Here is a 19,194-nt window from a genome sequence, read left to right as displayed (position 1 = left end):
CGCTAAGAGCATCTTCTTGGCGACTGATATCTCAAGTACTATCAACAGACGAGAAAAAAACGCCTACAGATGATCATCACTATTGAATAATGTTACTGTAACCAGTTCGTAGACGCAAGTTTGAAAGACTAGAATACAAATATTCGGTCAGTGGTAAATCATTTTTGCAGCACTCGTTGTAACCTGCGCAGCCAAGTCTTCCTCTGACTGTACAGGGTCTTAAAAACATAGCTTCATAGGCCCCCCCCCCCCCCAAAAAAAAAAAAAAAAAAAATGCCAGAGCGATGTTCGTAGTCTGTCATGCCCGAATACGACAAAATACAAAAACACCATCAAAATTGACAAGAGAGTTAAAAAGCCGTGGAATTTTCCTTTATGAAACGGAAATAAACTGTAACTGGGAAAGTTATTCCCTTATGAGATTTTATATAGTACGTACTCTCTACGACTACTAAAAGTGAGTAATAAGAATGGTGGAACACCTTGTATAAGAGAAATGGCAGAATGCACCCATGTCGCTCGCTGCTCTGATTTGCAGTAAAGGATGATTATCGATTTTCGGGACAAAAGGGGTGAACCAATATTTATAATTCTAATCCATACTTTTAAGAATGTGTCATTTTATGTTACATTGAAGAATTTGTGTTTTTGTGCATATGACTGCATAAAATGGGTGCTCGGGCAGTAGGGCCTAATGTCAACATAAAAAGCAGGATAAACTGTCCTGGAAAGTCCGGCTCAGTTTGGCTTTTGGCAGTCGCGCGATCCTCGGCGACTGACGAATAGAAAGTGATGACTTTCGACTCTTAACTGGCAGACTATAAGTAACCAGCCTGCGTAAATAATAGAAGTTTATGTTGTTATTAATATTACATTCAGTCAGATGTATTCCTATACCAAGGGATGACATGAAATATCTGTAAGTACAATGGAATAAAATAATAAAACATTAAATCAAGTTTCATGCTGAGTACAGTACCATTTGTAGCAGTTGCGGGACTGGCTCAGTCTTCATTAGATCTTTAGCGTATGCTGTAGGCGCAACTATGTCTATCCTTCTAGGAGCAGACCTTCACATGTTTGTTACTGGCGTTTTTCTGCTGTGAACAGCATTGGCGCTAGTTTCAAGACAGCTGTTTTTAAGTGACTTTGTTGAGATCACCCCCATTCCGGCCCCCCTCCCCCACTGTCAGCATCCCTAACTCAAGGGCCACTACATAAATTCACTTCTGATAAAAGGTGAAGAGAGAATCTTATCAGATTTTAGCAGCACAGCTGGGGTGTATTGAGTGATAAGAGGGTTAAAATTGTGTTCGAACTACTAAATGATTGTTCTGCGAGGCATGTGTACGGAATGAAAACGGCTTTTCAGAATAAATGTGAGCAGCTCTTGTGAGACAAAGTGGCGTTGCTATCTCGTTGGCGTTGAGTGTCATCATCGGAGCAGTGGAGCACTGAAGGCCAACCAAGTTCAATCAGCTCCCTACCAGATGAGCAAACTGGACAAATTAGCCAGCCCCGTGAGACATGACGCTATTGCCATGTAAGACCGCTTCCAGCCATGGTGATGGTCGCAATTCGGCGACGAAGGGACCCCGCAAGTTTCTTAAGTTCATCAAACCAGGAACGTACGCGTGTCATCTTAGGAGACTAGAGTGTTCAAGCAATCTCATCATGAAGATATAAAAGAAAGGACGACACTTTGTCACGGAGAATGCTGAAATATTCCGGCATATGTTCATGACAACATGAATTAATGGACCCAACTCATGGTACGAGAAACATTTCGAAAACGAGAGAGAACTCCCTCCTATGTGAACTACAGAACCCACACGCCGAGGGTTAAATGTCCCATTGGGTCGTCGCTGCTCTGGGTGCCTCGCACCACTTGAAAAGAGGAAACTTCACGACACATCGGATCTCACTGCACACTTTCAGTCATCTAGTGTCCCGTTTCTGTGCATCTGCTCCACTGAAGACGTGCAGCTGTACCTGCCGCGTCAGAAATGGCCTTTTACGAGGTAGTCGACTGTATGCAGTTCCATTCGCAATGTTTAGTATGGAAACCGGTCGATCTGAAACTACATTCTCCGACAGCAACAGTTCCTGCCATTCACGAAGGATGTGATTCGTCTCTAGGCGCTTTCGGTTAGGACAATTTCGTTCACGTTGTTGGCATGGCCACGCTCAAACACGGTAGCTCTTTTCTGCCATTCTGTCACGTTTATTGCTGACCCATCCTACTGCGATGACTCCGGATACCACACTGGCACATATAAGCCACTTCACCGTCATGACTTACATCAGCGATGGTGCGTCACATGACCTCTTGGTGCAGTTCTACACCATCTACTTCACTCCAAGGTGATACATGTGCTCTCAGGTTATGTGTGAAGCGGCCACCTGACGTGCTGTAGTAGATCAGTTAACTGCCACCATCAACGAAGAACTCGTGTCTATCACAGCAGTTCAACGGACGCTACTGGTAACGGGGCTCTAGAGTATTAGCTAACAACAGAACGCGAAAAAAATGTCAGTTTCATCAACAATATCAGAAATATAATTATATAGTTATTTGCTCAGCGCCTAAGAAGTTGAGCTTTTTACATATTTCCACGTTATTTGTTGCTCATCAAATATTCACGTCTTCACGAAATGAAAGCAACTGTGAGCTGATGTTCAGTTGCGAAAGACTGGGGTCTAACGCGCTGTCAACAACGGGATCATTACAGACGACCATAAGTTCGGATTGTTTTAATGATTGCGAATGAAATTGGCCGTGTCCTTTCATAGGAACCATCCCGGAATTTGCCGGGAGTGACTTAGGGAAATCACGGAAAACCTAAATCTGAGTGGTCGCAAGCGTATTTGAATCTCATCCTCCCGAGTACAAGTTCAGTGTACTAACCACTGTGCCAGCTCGTTCGGTCTTAAAGTTCATATAAGCTGTCATTTCTATTGAATTATTATTATCGTTATATTATTACACAGTTCAGTCACATTAACGTGACAGCCTGTCAAGAGCTTGAACAACCACCTTTTGCAGCGCGGACGTCCAGGAAGAGAGTGAATGGAGATTCTGGAAGGTATCGACGGGGATGTAGAAAAATATCGACACAACCGCCTTGACTAAGTGCGCTCGGATTCATGGCTGATGATCCACAGTGCGAACAGGGGCGTACAAAGCGAACCGTGTGACATGTTGCATTGTCCTGCTGGTAGATGTTATCGTACCGGGAAGACACCACATGAATTTAGACTGAACATCGTCTCTAAGCTTAGGTACGTTCTTGTGTTGACACATTGTGCCTTCCAGGACCACGAGATGATCTAGAGAATGCCACGAAAACTTTCCCATTCTTGCAGGATGATTTCAGACTTTCACGCCATACACACCAATAGCCGTCTTTCCGATGCAGCATAAAATGTGATTCGTCTGAAAAGGTCGCCTATCGGCACTCTGTGGACGTTCAGTTGCAGTATTGGCGTGCAAATTCCAGCCTTCGTCGCCGATGAAAAGCAATCAATCAAATGGTTCAAATGGCTCTGAGCACTATGGGACTTAATATCTGAGGTCATCAGTCCCCTAGACTTAGAACTATTTAAACCTTGCTAAGCTAAGGACATCACACACATCCACGCCCGAGGCAGGATTCGAACCTGCGACCGTAGCAGCAGCGCGGTTGTGGGCTGAAGCGGCTAGAACCGCTCGGCCACAAAGGCCGGCAGCAATCAAACATCATGGGTGCATGAACCAGGCACGGGCTAGGAAGGTCCATCCGCACCAACGTTCGTTGAACCGTCTTTGGGGAGACGGTGTTCCTAGCGAACAGTCGCTTAACACTTGCGCGTCTATTCGCCCATACACATCTCCACAGCCACGTTAACCCTTGCCTTCCATGACCGGTCCTGCACCACAGTTGCCTCGGCGCTGGTTTAAGAGAGCGCCATTTTGCCATGCACGGTATAGTTTAATCACGGCGTCACGTGAACAGTTTACAAACGTAGCCGTTTCGGAAATGCTTGCATCTTCGGCCTGAACGCCAATTATCATGCCCTTTTGGACGTTAGATAAATCGATCCCGTTTCCCATTACGACAACGACTTCCTGTTTTCCGTGTCCTCCGGACACCTTACAATTCCCTCCACAGCTAGTGGTGCCACCTGCCATCTGCAGTGGTTATTGGACGTTGTCATAAAACGCAGGTGGTGATCACAGTAACGTGACTGGACCGTGTGTTCTCTTAGAGCGAACAGCTACTTCTCAGTTCCAAATTTAATAGCCTCGATTCAGATGTGTTATATCATGGACATAATTAAAAATTCAGTGGCGCAAGCGATGTGCCTAGGGAAAGCTGTATCCTGAGCACACTCTTGATTACTGACCTCTCAGTCTCTTTCCAAAACTACTGCGTCCATTTAAAGTATGATTACTGTAGCTAAGGCTTCGTCCTTTCCACAGTTTTTGCCCCCCAGTACTTCCATCCATTACGAAATGGACGATTAATTGAAGCCTCAGTATGTTTCCTATCAACCGATCGCGTCTTTTAGTCAAATGGCTACACATTTCTTTTCTCTTCTGTTTCCTCCATACTAAGGGCACAATCGAGACAAACTTTTCTCCTTTTCCCGCTTTACTTATACAGTTCCTTTGGTTTTTTTCAGTTAATAAGTAAAAGTAAAAGAAGCTCAACGTCCAGTCGACGACGAGCTCAGTTTTCGATGGAAGGAAGAATGAGAAACCCACCGTGCTCTATTCAGCAGTAAATATTGGCATTTTTCTCTGGATGAATGGAAGTGGAATTCAACCCCATCCTCCCGAACGGCAGTCCAGTGTGCTAGTCGGTACGACACTTCCCCTGGTATTTAGTAATGACAAGGAGTATTTAAAGTCCTACTAAATCCTCTGCTTTTGTTACCGTATCTGTGTATACACACTAAGAAAAAAAAAGACGCATCACGAAGGAATTATCCGAATGGGACGGTAATAGGTAGATGTGATGCACATAGCCAGATAAACAAACGATTACAATTTCGGAAAATTTAGATGATTTATTCAATAGAGAGAACTTCAAAAATTGCGCAAGTCATTAATGCGTTGGTTCACCTCTGGCTCTTATGTAAGCAGTTATTCGGCTTTGCATTGATTGACAGGCTTGTTGGGCGTCCTCCTGAGGGTTGTCGTGCGAAGTTCTGTCCAATTAGCTTTCTGGATCTTGGAATCCTGAGATGATTGGGGGACGCTGCCTAAGCTCCGAAAGTTCTCAATTGGGGAGAGATTCCGGGTGGCCACGGTAGGGTTTGGCAAGCATGAGAACGAGCAATAGAAACTCTCGCCGTATGCGGGCGGGCTTTATCTTACTGAGTTATAAGCACAGGGTAGTTTACTACGAAGGGCAACAAAAGGGTGCTTAGAATATCGTCGACCTACCGCTGCGCTGTATGGTTGCCACGGATGACAATCGAGGGGGTCCTGCAATGAAATCAAATGGCAGCTCACACCATCACTTCTGGCTGGGGGGCCGTGTGGTGGCGACAGTCACGTTGGTATCCCACCATTGTCCAGGGATCTCCAGACACGTTTCAACGTTTCAGACCCGGAATGTCATTGACTGGAGTAGATCTGAGCTCTGATGACCGGCGATGACGTGTCAGAAGACAAACTGGACAGCGATGAAATACCAACCTGACTGTCACCCACCATACTACCCGACAACCAGGAACGGTGGTCTGGGATACCATTTCATTTCATAGCAAGACCGCTTTGGTTGTCATCCGCGGTACCGTTACACCAGAGCGGTACGTCGACGATATTCTACGCTCTGTTTTGTTGTCTTTTATGGAAAGCTATCCTGGGTTTATACTTCAGCAAGGTAACACCCGCCTGCACACGGTGAGAGTTTCCACTCCTTGTCTCCATGCTTGCCAAATCCTACCTTGGCCTGTTAGGTCTCTCCCAAATTGAGAACGTTCGAAGCATTATGGGCAAGGCTCTGCAACTAGCTCCGAATTTTGACGATCTAAAGCGCCAGATGAACAGAATTTGCCTCGATATACCTCAGCAAACATCCAACAACTCTGTCAAGTAATGTTACGCCGAATATCTGCTTGTACAAGGGCCATAGCTGGTCCAATGCTTAACTGGCTTTCTCAGTTTTTGAAGCTATTTCTCTTCGCTAAGTCATGTCATTCTGAAACTGTAAACATTTGTTTGTCTGGACACGTACATCACATCTACTGTATTCCTTCCATTCGCATAATTCCACGTGGTGTGTCTTTTTTTGTCCTAGAGTATATTTTTGTGTTTTCAGTTAATCGTGTAGCTGTAATTTACCTGTTGTTGTTGTTGTGGTCTTCAGTCCTGAGACTGGTTTGGTGCAGCTCTCCATGCTACACTGTCCTGTGCAAGCTTCTTCATATCGCAGTATCTACTGCAACCTACATTCTTCTGAATCTGTTCAGTGTATTCATCTCTTGGTCTCCCTCTACGATTTTTACCCTCCGCAGCCGGCCGAAGTGGCCGTACGGTTAAAGGCGCTGCAGTCTGGAACCGCAAGACCGCTACGGTCGCAGGTTCGAATCCTGCCTCGGGCATGGATGTTTGTGATGTCCTTAGGTTAGTTAGGTTTAACTAGTTCTAAGTTCTAGGGGACTAATGACCTCAGCTGTTGAGTCCCATAGCGCTCAGAGCCATTTGAACCATTTTTTTACCCTCCGCACTGCCCTCCAATACTAAATTGGTGATCCCTTGATGCCTCAGAACATGTCCTACCAACCGATCCCTACTTCTAGTCAAGTTGTGCCACAAACTCCTTTTCTCCCCAATTCTATTCAATATCTGTTCATTAGTTATGTGATCTATCCATCTACAATCTTCAGCATTCTTCTGTAGCACCACATTTCGAAAGCTTCTATTCTCTTCTTGTCCAAACTATTTATCGTCCATGTTTCACTTCCATACATGGCTACACTCCATACAAATACTTTCACAAACGACTTTCTGACACTTAAATCTGTACTGGATGTTAACAAATTTCTCTTCTGCAGAAACGCTTTCCTTGTCATTGCCAGTCTACATTTTATATCCTCTCTACTTCGACCGTCATCAGCTATTTTGCTCCCCAAATAGCAAAACTCCTTAATACTCTCATTTCCTAATCTAATTCCCTCAGCATCACCCGACTTAATTCGACTACATTCCATAATCCTCGTTTTGCTTTTGTTGATGTTAATCTTATATCCTCCTTTCAAGACACTGTCCATTCCGCTGAACTGCTCTTCCAAGTCCTTTGCTGTCTCTGACAGAATTACAACGTCATCGGCCAACCTCAATGGTTTTATTTCTTCTCCATGGATTTTAATACCTACTCCGAATTTTGTTTTGTTTTCTTTACTGCTTGCTCAATATACAGATTGAATAACATCGGGGAGAGGCTACAACCCTGTCTCACTCCCTTCCCAACCACAGCTTCCCTTTCATGTCCCTCGACTCTTATAACAGCCATCTGGTTTCTGTGTAATTAATTTATACGTTAAGTGCCATAGTGCTCAGAGCCATTTGAACCAATTAATTTATACGTTATGTCCACTCAGGTCAACAACGATGGCAGGTGAACTGCAGATGTCGAGCCAATTATCGTCTTCACTATGTTGTCTTCACTAACTTACACACATAAACAAGCACCGTAACATCCGAAAGGCTTTCACACTATTGTCTGGGACATACTGAGAAAGAGACAAATAAAAAATTGCTTCAGTCAGTCGATTTAGTTCAAGGTTTGCCAACTATTTTCCTTGGGTGTAAGGCAAATGTCGGAAACAGAGATGCCCTTCCAAATACTTAAGGTTGTGGTACCATCCGTCGCACTACCACCTCACTTGATATTTGTAAAGCTCTGGCCCCCAGAATGGGTCCCACAGCCCTCGAACAGATTGCTCTACTCATGAATGAAGTGAAAGAAAAGTATAAAAAAGTCAGATCAACGTAAATCATATGATAAACACGGTCCGTTTAAATAATAGATTAGATATCATAAGAATTAATAGAAATTTTTATTTTACGCCGTCGGTTAGTTTTACTGACAAGGGAGGCCACGACGTTTGGAACGCGGATTTACTCTAAAGTTCGTACACTCGTAGTACTCCATGAGGACAACAAAATGTGTAAGCAGTAGCGCGTACTTCTCAAGCATTACTGAGAAAATCGCAAGATAATTTCGGTCGTCAAATATGCATCTGTGAGTGGCCATTTAAACCGTCAAGCGGCTGCAGCCGAGTGGTGCCGGGACGGTAGCTCAGCGTGTTCGGTCTGAGGGATTAGCTTTCCTTTATAATATAAAAACTGAGCGAACGGATGAACGAAGAAACTGAACGGGTGTCGTCGGACGTCCACCCTGCACAAATTCAACGAACAATATAGAACAAAACTTTTTTTTTTAAAAAAAAAAAAAAAGAAGCGGTTGGCGTTCAAGCTGCTGGATCGCTGGATCGAGTTCCGTTCCTTAGTTCTTCTTTTATTTTCAACACAGTCATTTTCTTTACTATTTATATTACAATTGATTTAATGGGAAAAATACGTGTAATCGGATGAAATTTTATTAAATTTACCATGTTATTTGGCAGTCTACTAATTTTTATTATCACAAATAATATAATATTCATAAGTATCGACTAGTAAAGACCAAACGCATTAAGTGATACTGAAAATGTAAAAAGTTCATCCGATTACACGTATTTTCCCCGCTATATCAACTGTAATGTAAATAATAAAGAAAATGACTGTACTGAAAATAAAAAACGACTGACGAACGGAACTCGATCCAACAATCCAGCGGCTTGAAGCCAAAAACTTTTTTTTTTTATATTTTGTTCTATATTGTTAGTTGAATTTGTTCAGGGCAGACGTCCGATGACACCCTTTCAGTCTGTTCGTTCATCCGTTCGCTCAGTTTTTTTATTAGAAAAGGAAGCAAACGCTCTGACCGAACACGCGGAGCTACCGTGCCAGCACCACTTGGCTGTGCCGGCCGGGATGGCCGAGCGGTTCTAGGCGCTACAGTCTCGAACCTTGCGACCGCTACGGTCGTAGGTTCGAATCCTGCCTCGGGCATGGATGTGTTTGATGTCCTTAGGCTAGTTAGGTTTAAGTAGTTCTAAGTTCTAGGGGAGTGATGACCTCAGAAGTTAAGTCCCATAGTGCTCAGAGCCATTTGAACAATTTTTGAACCACTTGGCTGCAGCCGCTTCATGGTTAAAATGGCCACGCACAGATATATATTCGACGAGCGATATTATCCTGCGATTTTCTCAATAACGCTTGAGAAGTACACGCTACTGCTTACACATTTTGTTGTCCTCATGGAGTACTAAGAGTGTACGAAGTTTACAGTAAATCCCCGTTCCAAACGTCGTGGCCTCCCCTTGTGAGTCAAAGTGGGCAGTTGGTTGCCATTGCCGAGAATTCAAGCTGTCGCTTGCAGTGTACCTCTTTGAGGCTCACCTGGAAGCCGCGCATGGGCGCTCTCTTGTCGAAGCCGTCGTCATCGTCGGCGTCGTCCTTCTTGCCGCGCACGCCGTGGAAGCCGAGCGAGGGGGCGCGCTTGTCCAGCTCGTCCAGGTCGTCCTTCTTGCCGCGCACGCCGTGGAAGCCGAGCAGCGGCGCGCGCTTCTCCAGCAGCGCATCCTTGCCGTCGCCGTCGCCGCCAGCAGCGCGCATGCGCAGGAAGGCGGCGGCGTCGGCCGGGGCCCGCTGCTCGCCCGCGTCCGGGCCCTGGCCCGCGGCGCCCTCACACGCCACCAGCGCCGCCAGCAGCAGCAGCGCGCCCACGCGGCACATGCTGCAAACACGCACGACGGGACACTCAGGCGGCTGCTGGTGGCAACATCGCGGTTACAACAGTATCTGCCTACAGGGTAGATACGAGGGTCACTCCAAAAGAAATGCGCACTATTTTTGTAAAAATACAGTTTTCAGTCTGCATGTGTGAAAGTTTTACAGTGTGTAGATACGTCCATCCCGCTTGTTTTCAAACTTAGTTCAACTTGTTCCCTTGAGTGGCGCCGTCACAGCATGTCTTCAAGATGGCTGCTACACTTGACGTTCGTCAGGCAATCATCATAGGCCGCACCACCAGCTCCTTTCATCTACACGATTTCTACCTCACCCTTTATGGTCGTCCCATCCAGCTCACCCCTACCCTGAGATACCTCGGCCTCACCCTCGACCGACACCTCACCTGGACCCCTCACCTACAGACCATCTGCAGAAAGCCCATTCCCGCTTCAGCCTTCTGAAACTCCTGTCTGGCCGGACATGGGGATTGCATCCTTCTACCATCCTCCACACCTACAAATCCCTCATCCATCCTATCCTCTGTTATGCCAGCGTTGCCTGGATCTCCGCACCCACACTTCCTTCCCCTATCCATCCAACGTAGCATGACAAGTCGTTCACTGTGATGCGTCTGTCAGCAGTCACCAATTCGTTAACTCTCTGCACATTGTCTGGAGTGTGTGCAGTACGAGGCCTGCGCTGTGAGGACAATCCTCAATATTGCCGTGCCCACTTTCATCACCAAACCTGCTTGCCCATTGACTAACAAGGCCCTCCAAATCCTCGAACGCCATGCGCTCCGCCTTGCTTCTGTATCCACCTTCCTTCCCCCACACGGCTCCTGTATGAACTCATCCCCTTCCCCCATCTCCTCCTGTTCCTCCAACATCTCTGCATCCCTTACATTGTCCACAGGCTTGATCCCCCCACCCTCTGGTTTCCTCCTTCCTCTCTACCCCCCGCACTTGCTGTGCCTCTATCGCTGTATCCCTACTTCTCTCCATCTCCACACCCTCTATCTCCTTCATCAGGGCAATTTCCAGTGCCTCCCCCTCCCAGATGATGGACTTCGCTGTGACATCTACCCTTCCTTCCAATTATAACCTGGCCTTGTTCCTCCCCCCCCTGCCCAGGGCCCCCTTTTTCCTCTCCCCTCCTTCTCCCAGAGCAGAATTTCTTCCTTCCCCCCCCCCCCCCTGAGACCCTCCACCCCATCTTTGCCTCTTTCCTTCCCACATCCCTCCCTACCTGGCCCTCTTCAGCGCGCCCCCTGCCCATCTCCCCCCCTCTTCCTCTCCCTCCCTCCCTTCTTCCGATATCCCTCATCACCTTGCGCCTGGCAGCTCCTCCGTTTTGATCATCGTCAGTGTGCCACGTCAGTGTTGTGTTTAGTGCTGTTTCTCCTGTGCGTCAAGAGGTGTGATTTTAATTGTGTGCTGGCCTTGTACTTAGTGTCACTGTCAGTGTTTGTTATGTGCTACGCCATCCGTCGATGCTTTTATGCTCCGGTCATACTGTGCCTTGTGTTCTTTTAATTGTCCCAGTGTGTGGTTTTTTTGTGTGCACTACATTTTTACGGTATTTATCTCCATTTTACAGTCGCCCCTTTAGTCTACTGCCTTCCATGATGTTCCCCCTTTTTTATATCTATGTTCACCATGTTTTCTCCTTTGTATACTTTTAAATGTCTTCTATTGTTTGTTCTATGTCTTTTGGTTGAAGAGCAGTGCATAAGCTGCTGCCAGCCCGCCCCGATGGGGAATTGAAATACAATAAAGGAAAAAAAAAAAATTGACGTTCGTCAGAAGCAACGTGCTGCCATAGAATACCTGTGCTGTGAAAGCGAGACAGTGGGAAACATGCACAAGAGGTTGAAAAAGGTGCATGGAGATACTGCTGTCGATCGCAGTACAGTTAGTCGATGGGCAAGCAGGTTTGGTGATGAAAGTGGGCACGGCAATATTGAGGATTGTCCTCACAGCACAGGCCTCGTACTGCACACACTCCAGACAATGTGCAGAGAGTTAACGAATTGGTGACCGCTGACAGACGCATCACAGTGAATGACTTGTCATGCTACGTTGGGATAGGGGAAGGAAGTGTTTGCAGAATACTGAAAGTGTTGGCGTTAAAAAGGTTTGTGCCAGGTGGGTTCCCAGTATGTTGACAGTGGCTCACAAAGAAACAAGAAAAACGGTATGCAGCGACCTTTTGGAACAGTGCGAGAATGGTGGAGATGAATTTCTTGGAAGACTTGTGACAGGTGATGAAACATGGCTCCATCATTTTTCACCAGAGACGAAGAGGCAATCAATGGAGTGGCATCTTGCAAATACACCCAAGAAAAAAAATATTCAAAACCACACCTTCTGCTGGAAAAATTATGGCTATGGTGTTTATCGATTCTGAAGGACTCTTGCTTGTGAACATCATGATAAGTGGAACCACCATAAATTCTAATCCATATGTGATGACACTGCAAAAGGCAAAAGGAGGATGTTTTGCTATTGCACTACAATGCACAGCCACATGTCAGTAAAAAAACCATGTAAGCAATCACAAAACTCGGATGCACAACACTGAAACCTCTTTGGGAAACTGAAAGACTCTCTTCGTGGAACAAGGTTTGAAGACGATGACTCTCTTGTGCACGCTGCCAAACAGTGGTTCCAACAGGTTGATCCAGAATTTTACCGTGCGTGTATACAGGCGCTGGTTCCAAGACGGCGTAAGGCAGTGGAGAGGGATGGAAATTATGTGGAGAAATGAAAATATTGCTCCTGAAGGATGTATCTACACACTGTAAAACTTTCAACATGTAGAATAAAAGATGGATTAAAAAAAGTAGTGTGCATTTTTTTGGAGTGACCCTCGTACAAGGGAAATGTGGCTACTCATAAGGGCCCTGTGTGGGCTGTAATTATCTTGCGGCAGCGCAATTTGGTAGATATTCTGAAGCGTTAGTGCGGAACCGACGTACATTTGAAAAAGAATTAGTTCCAAAGGTGGCCACCAGGTGTATATCCGGCGTTGTGAATGCAAGAAAGACGTATTGAAATGTTTCCACATGTAAAGGATTAGGTACAGGACACCAGCAGAAAAGGTCAAACAAGTGAGAATGACATAATGTTGATTCTATTATTAACCACCTGTCACACAATTTGTTCAACGAGAACACCGGTGACGTCGACGAGTTGCTGCATCCGCAAAACGACGTGATCAACAGCTGCTCGCAACACTATGGGTGGAACATAAGTAACGTTCTTTTCGGTATCCCCAGAGCCAAAGATCAGATACATTCAGATCAGAATACCTTGCAGGCCATGCATCTGTTAAACCTCTGGAGATAACACGTTGCATTAAGCAGACTTTGCACTGGGCGAACAACATGAGATTTTGCCCCATCTTGCGTGAAAACAGAGATTTCCACACAGCTGCGCTCTTCCAAAGCACGAATCACATGATGTTCAAAAGGAGGTCTCGATAACTTGCAAGCATCACGATACACCTGGCATATACTATGGGTGTATTCTCTACAAAGAAGCACAGACAGAGAATAAAGGCGTTCGTGAATACATAGCACAAAACCACATGCGGCTAGTGCAGTCCCCTCGTTGACAAAGTTTTGACCCCCCCCCCCCCCCCCCCCCCCCCAGTGGAGGGTTAGGTAAGAGATCCATGACTAAGGAATTTGTTGCTAGTGCACTCGAGCAAATGTAATTTCGATGGATTGCTCATGCGCTGCCTGTGATATGTAAGTTATAAGAGAATCGCAGACCAGAGAGCAGTGTTGGCTGCAGTAAGAGCAGTGTCTGTGGGAGTAAGTAGTAACTAACAGTCTGGTGTTTGGAGCTGGCGGGACCGGTCGTGGGGAGCGATCGCGGTGCCTGAGCGATGTAGTATAACGTAAAAGAAGCCGCGCGCATATGTAGTTTGTTACAACAGAATTTGTACTATTGTTATATCAAGTCCCATGTAAATGTTTAAAAAAACCTTTTAATAATAATCTTTTTTATAAAATTAGCTCTTGGACAATCATTCGTCTGAATTTAAAGAATTTACTAATTTCTGCAATCCATGGTCATCCCGATTAACGTAAAGAAAAATCAGCTGTTTCTTTTTATACATGACAAATCTAGCGGCCAGCATTTCACTGGGCTGTGCCAGAAAAATTTATTATAGGAGCAGATATATACGAGTTATCCGGTGACTTCATTGAGGTAAGAAGTTTCAATTTATTCAGAATGATCTTTCAGGGCCATGACGCAGCACTGCTGACGTCCAAATTTACCGGTTTAGATTCACACTCAGTTAAATATTGAAAGGTTATATGTGAGGCACAATTTTATTGAGAGATTAGTCACGTTATTATTGCTTGGTTACGGAATAATAAACTATTGCGAGGTTACGGAATGTTATACATATTTTTTCTGTTGGGAGGTTACACTGAATGTCAATGATATACTTTTTTTATCTGTTGGGAGGTTACACGCTGTTTAACATTATCCCAAATCCGGCACTTTTGCACGCTATAGTGTAAAATGTGTCTCGTCACTTTATAGAATGTTGCCCTGCCATTGCATCTGGTGCCAGATACAGAAGAGCAAATTTAGAACGTTGCTGCAAATCATGATGTTTCAGCTGGACCTTATAGGCCTACCAGTATAAAATAAACTGCAAACTTTCGGACTGTTGACCACGAGATAGGCAGTTATCGTCAGACAGAATGAGCACAAGCATTACCCGGGCACATGCTGCATGGTCGGTTACAGCATCCACCAGGTTGCCACAACAGTTGCCACAACAAGTTCACTGTGTTTTCGCATTTCTTTATCACCTTCTTTAATCCATTTAATGTCATGGGGCCCTTCGTCAGACCTTTCAGTCGGCGGTATTCTCTCAATGCAGCACTGTAATTGCTGGTGTTCACATAAAGCAGTTTCACTAACAGCGCACCGCCTCTCTTCTCGATAGCCATATTGTTCACGCACATTTGGCTCGTCAAATCATACTGTGGACATGATAATATCGTATAAACAGAGTACAGTGCCAGATTTGTACCTGAAGGCCACGATGGAACTAATTTGTTTTCCAGCGTCAATCGGTTCCGCAGTAAAGCATTAGAATATTTACCAAATTTCGCTGCCATACGATATTTGTAGCACACACTGGATCTCCGTGAAGCAGCTGCACTTTGATTATAGCCACCTCGTACGCTGGAGCTCATCACAAAATCAAAGAAAAATTACATAGTTGTGCATTTTATACTGATGAAAGAGCATCATGCATTTTCCGTAGCGAAATAGTCGACCTTCTAGCTAAAAAAAAGTATTTTAGAAGGACACGTCCCTCCAACATCAGTACCTCATACTGATTACAAACCTATGAAAAGAAAGCTGGCTACTGCAACTGGATCCGTGAATGGCGTGTACCTCAGTAACATAAGGGCATACACCTAGTGGCCATATAGCCGAAAATTTCTCGTCGATTATAGATCGATTGTCAAGCTAAGGAAACCTCATGTGACGTCCATATTTCGTAGGCGGCTGGGACAGGGATGTTACTCTACACATTGTCGTCTACTAAAAAACCCGCTTCCTGGAAGTTATGATCAGAATCAAACGAGACCGATTTGAATCATATGATATAGGTATGATCTAAGTACAAGGAAGCACAAGTGGTCTATAGGAAACTGTTCGCAATGAGTTCTCCTCTCCATGCAAGTGCTACATCCTTGCTCTACAGACTCTTAGCTACATCTTACATTCTCATTGAAGGAGAGAGTGATCAAATATAGAGATCTTAATATTAAAAAAACATTCCAAAAAAATTTCAGTTGTCCAGACCGTGTACATTATAAAACAAAAAAAATGTGATACCTAATTTCAGCTGACTAAGCGACCATCTCCAGAACACTCATGGTACAATAAATGTCAGCATACAGCGTACTGACATACCCTGTATCGTCTATGTAGCTTGGAGCTTCTCCTGATGCATGAAACTTGCAAGACATGCTATCTGTGGCAAAGGGTACATCGTCTTCCTTTTTCCTGCCTTTCTCTCATCAGCGCAGTCTCGGAATGAAGGTGGCAGGGGTAAAATACATGGAGCGAAAGGCTATTTACAATTTGTACAGAAAACAGATGGCAGTTATAAGAGTCGAGGGGCATAAAAGGGAAGCAGTGGTTAGGAAGGGAGTGAGACAAGGTTGTAGCCTATCCCCGATGTTATTCAATCTGTATATTGGACAAGCAGGAAAGGAAACAAAAGAAAAATTCAGAGTAGGAATTAAAATACATGGAGAAGAAATAAAACTTTGAGGTTCGCCTATGACATTGTAATTCTGTCAGAGACAGCGAAGGACCTGGAAGAGCAGTTGAACGGAGTGGACAGTGTCTTGAAAGGTGGATATAAGATGCACATCAACAAAAGCAAAACGAGGACAATGGAATGTCGTCGAATTAAACTGGGTGATGCTGAGGGAATTATATTAGGAAATGAGACACTTAACGTAGTAAAGGAGTTTTACTGTTTGGGGAGCAAAATAACTGATGATGGTCGAAATAGAGAGGATGTAAAATGTAGACTGGCAATGGCAAGGAAAGCTTTTCTGAAGAAGAGAAATCTGTTAACATCGAGTATAGATTTAAGTGTCAGGAGGTCGTTTCTGAAAGTATTTGTATGGAGCGTAGCCATGTATGGAAGTGAAACATGGACGATAAATAGGTTGAACAAGAAAATAGAAGCTTTCAAAATGTGGTGCTACAGAAGAAAGCTAAAAATTAAATGGGTAGGTCACATAACTAATGAGGAGGTATTGAACAGAATTGGGGAGAAGAGAAATTTGTGGCACAACTTGACTAAAAGAAGGGATCGGTTGGTGGGACATGTTCTGAGGCATCGAGGGATCACCAATTTAGTATTGGAGGGCAGCGTGAAAGGTAAAAATCGCAGAGGGAGACCACACTAAGCAGATTCAGAAGGATGTAGGTTGCAGTAGGTACTGGGAGATGAAGAAGCTTGCACAGGATAGAGTAGCGTGGAGAGCTGCCTCAAACCAATCTCCGGACTGAAGACCACAACTACAACATGGCACGATTAGTTTAAGATGGGGCTGGATGCCCCCCCCCCCCAATCCCCCAAGGACAAAATGTGTGTACGCCAACTGTCTGCGTGCATTAGTATTCAAACGCAAATGAGCGAAAGTTTCCCGAACGTTTGCGAATCGTGTAACTCTGAGGCAAGACGTGGGTACCAGCCCGATATTCACCGAGCAGGGTGAAAGCCAAATCCAGGCTGGCCGGCACACAGACCTCGTCGTCAACCACCGGGCGGATTGGATCCCAGAAGTGGCGTTTTAACACGCACAGTACCCGGGTGGATGTCACTGAGGGTAAGTCATTCCGAAATAATCGATTTTCTCTCCTATTTCATTCGTTTATTGAGCGAGGAAAAAACGACTATCTATATGTTCCTTAATATCACTCTTCGTGCCAGTGCCCCGGATTAAATTCCAAGCCTCTCCGCTGTGTCTCATGAAGTGAGAGCATTTTAGACTGTTGATGGTGATCCATCTGTCGGATGTGGACGTTAAGCTATTCGAGGGGAGGTTTCATCTCTCACTTTCCTTCATCCATAAAAACACACACCCAACCAAATCCAAGCTCCACAAGCACTCAAGAAACTCATCTACATGGCACAGATGCACGCTTGACGCTTCACAGCAAGTCGGTAGAAGACAATGGGCAACTACCTCCACTAGGACCTTGCCTATAATAGCAACACTGTTCAAATGTCCAATGTGAGTGAATTTCTAAGGGTCCAAACCGCTGAGGCCATCGGTCCCTAGACTTACACACTACTTTAACTTATGCTAAGAACAACACACACACCCATGCCCCACGCCTCAAACCGCGCGGCCACTCCACGAGGCAATAGCAACACTGGATTCCTACTCAGTCCCCGAGTATGGATTTACTTTGACTTGAAATGCCTCTGTACGAGCCCCTGTCTTTCTTATCATTGTAGTCTCTAGACAGGATGTACGATGATATCAGGGTAATAGTCGCACTGTCATCGTCGAATACATGTTTTATAATTTACCCAACACGGTTTCGTGAGAATTACGCCAACTTTTTACCAAGGATCCTCATTTCAGTTGTCGAGTATTTCTGTTACACTCTGGCATTGGCTTCACCGACCTGTTACGAGCCTGTGAATTTTTTCGGTGTGTGTTGGTATGCGTAGTTGGTAAGGACTCCAAACAGTGGAACAACACTCCAGAACTGGCTGCATACACGAATACATAGAAAGAAGGATCCTTTATTGTATGATTATATGATAGCGGAACAAACACTGGTAGCAGTTACTTCTGTAAAATATCTGGGAGTATGCGTACGGAACGATTTGAAGTGGAATGATCATATAAAACTAATTGTTGGTAAGGCGGGTACCAGGTTGAGATTCATTGGGAGAGCGCTTAGAAAATGTAGTCCATCAACAAAGGAGGTGGCTTACAAAACACTCGTTCGACCTATACTTGAGTATTGCTCATCAGTGTGGGATCCGTACCAGGTCGGGTTGACGGAGGAGATAGAGAAGATCCAAAGAAGAGCGGCGCGTTTCGTCACTGGGTTATTTGGTAACCGTGATAGCGTTACGGAGATGTTTAATAAACTCAAGTGGCAGACTCTGCAAGAGAGGCGCTCTGCATCGCGTTGTAGCTTGCTCGCCAGGTTTCGAGAGGGTGCGTTTCTGGATGAGGTATCGAATATATTGCTTCCCCCTACTTATACCTCCCGAGGAGATCACGAATGTAAAATTAGAGAGATTAGAGCGCGCACGGAGGCTTTCAGACAGTCGTTCTTCCCGCGAACCATACGCGACTGGAACAGGAAAGGGAGGTAATGACAGTGGCACGTAAAGTGCCCTCCGCCACACACCGTTGGGTGGCTTGCGGAGTATCAATGTAGATGTAGATGTAGATGCACTAGCGTGGTGTATGCGTTGCAGTTTACCAGACCCCTGTGTTCCAGCTTTTTCAGTCAGTTCTTTCTAAACGTTTACTAATTGCTGAAAGACGATTGAAATAATTTTTTCCACTTTAAGGCGTATATCACTAGGCGCAATTTGGAAAGCGCCAAGTCTGTGACAGATCCCTTAACTGATGTCCTTAGGTTAGTTAGGTTTAAGTAGTTCTAAGTTCTAGGGGACTGATGACCTCAGATGTTAAGTCACTTAGTACTCAGAGCCATTTGAACCATTTCAACCTTAACTGATGAAAATACTGATTACGATGGTTGTTCGGAAAGTAAAGAACGATCGGTCGCAAAATGGAAAATACAGTGAAAATCTGATGAAGC

The 19,194-nt window shown here is 45.0% G+C and overlaps 1 protein-coding gene across 1 annotated transcript in view; it reads right to left on the bottom strand.

The window, feature by feature from the left end:
* LOC124546313 (tachykinins) overlaps positions 1-9,835 on the bottom strand; it is a 55,784-nt gene extending 45,949 nt beyond the window's left edge. The window contains exon 1 of the mRNA XM_047125032.1: positions 9,500-9,835. Within this exon, the coding sequence (XP_046980988.1) occupies positions 9,500-9,835 (336 nt within the window). The remainder of the gene's footprint in view (positions 1-9,499) is intronic.
* Positions 9,836-19,194: the final 9,359 nt, after the last annotated feature.

The sequence above is a fragment of the Schistocerca americana genome, chromosome 1, assembly GCF_021461395.2.
Source record: "Schistocerca americana isolate TAMUIC-IGC-003095 chromosome 1, iqSchAmer2.1, whole genome shotgun sequence".
NCBI classification, from domain to species: domain Eukaryota; kingdom Metazoa; phylum Arthropoda; class Insecta; order Orthoptera; family Acrididae; genus Schistocerca; species Schistocerca americana.
Note: the sequence above shows the minus strand (reverse complement) of the source record. Positions and strands in the feature narration are given on the sequence as shown.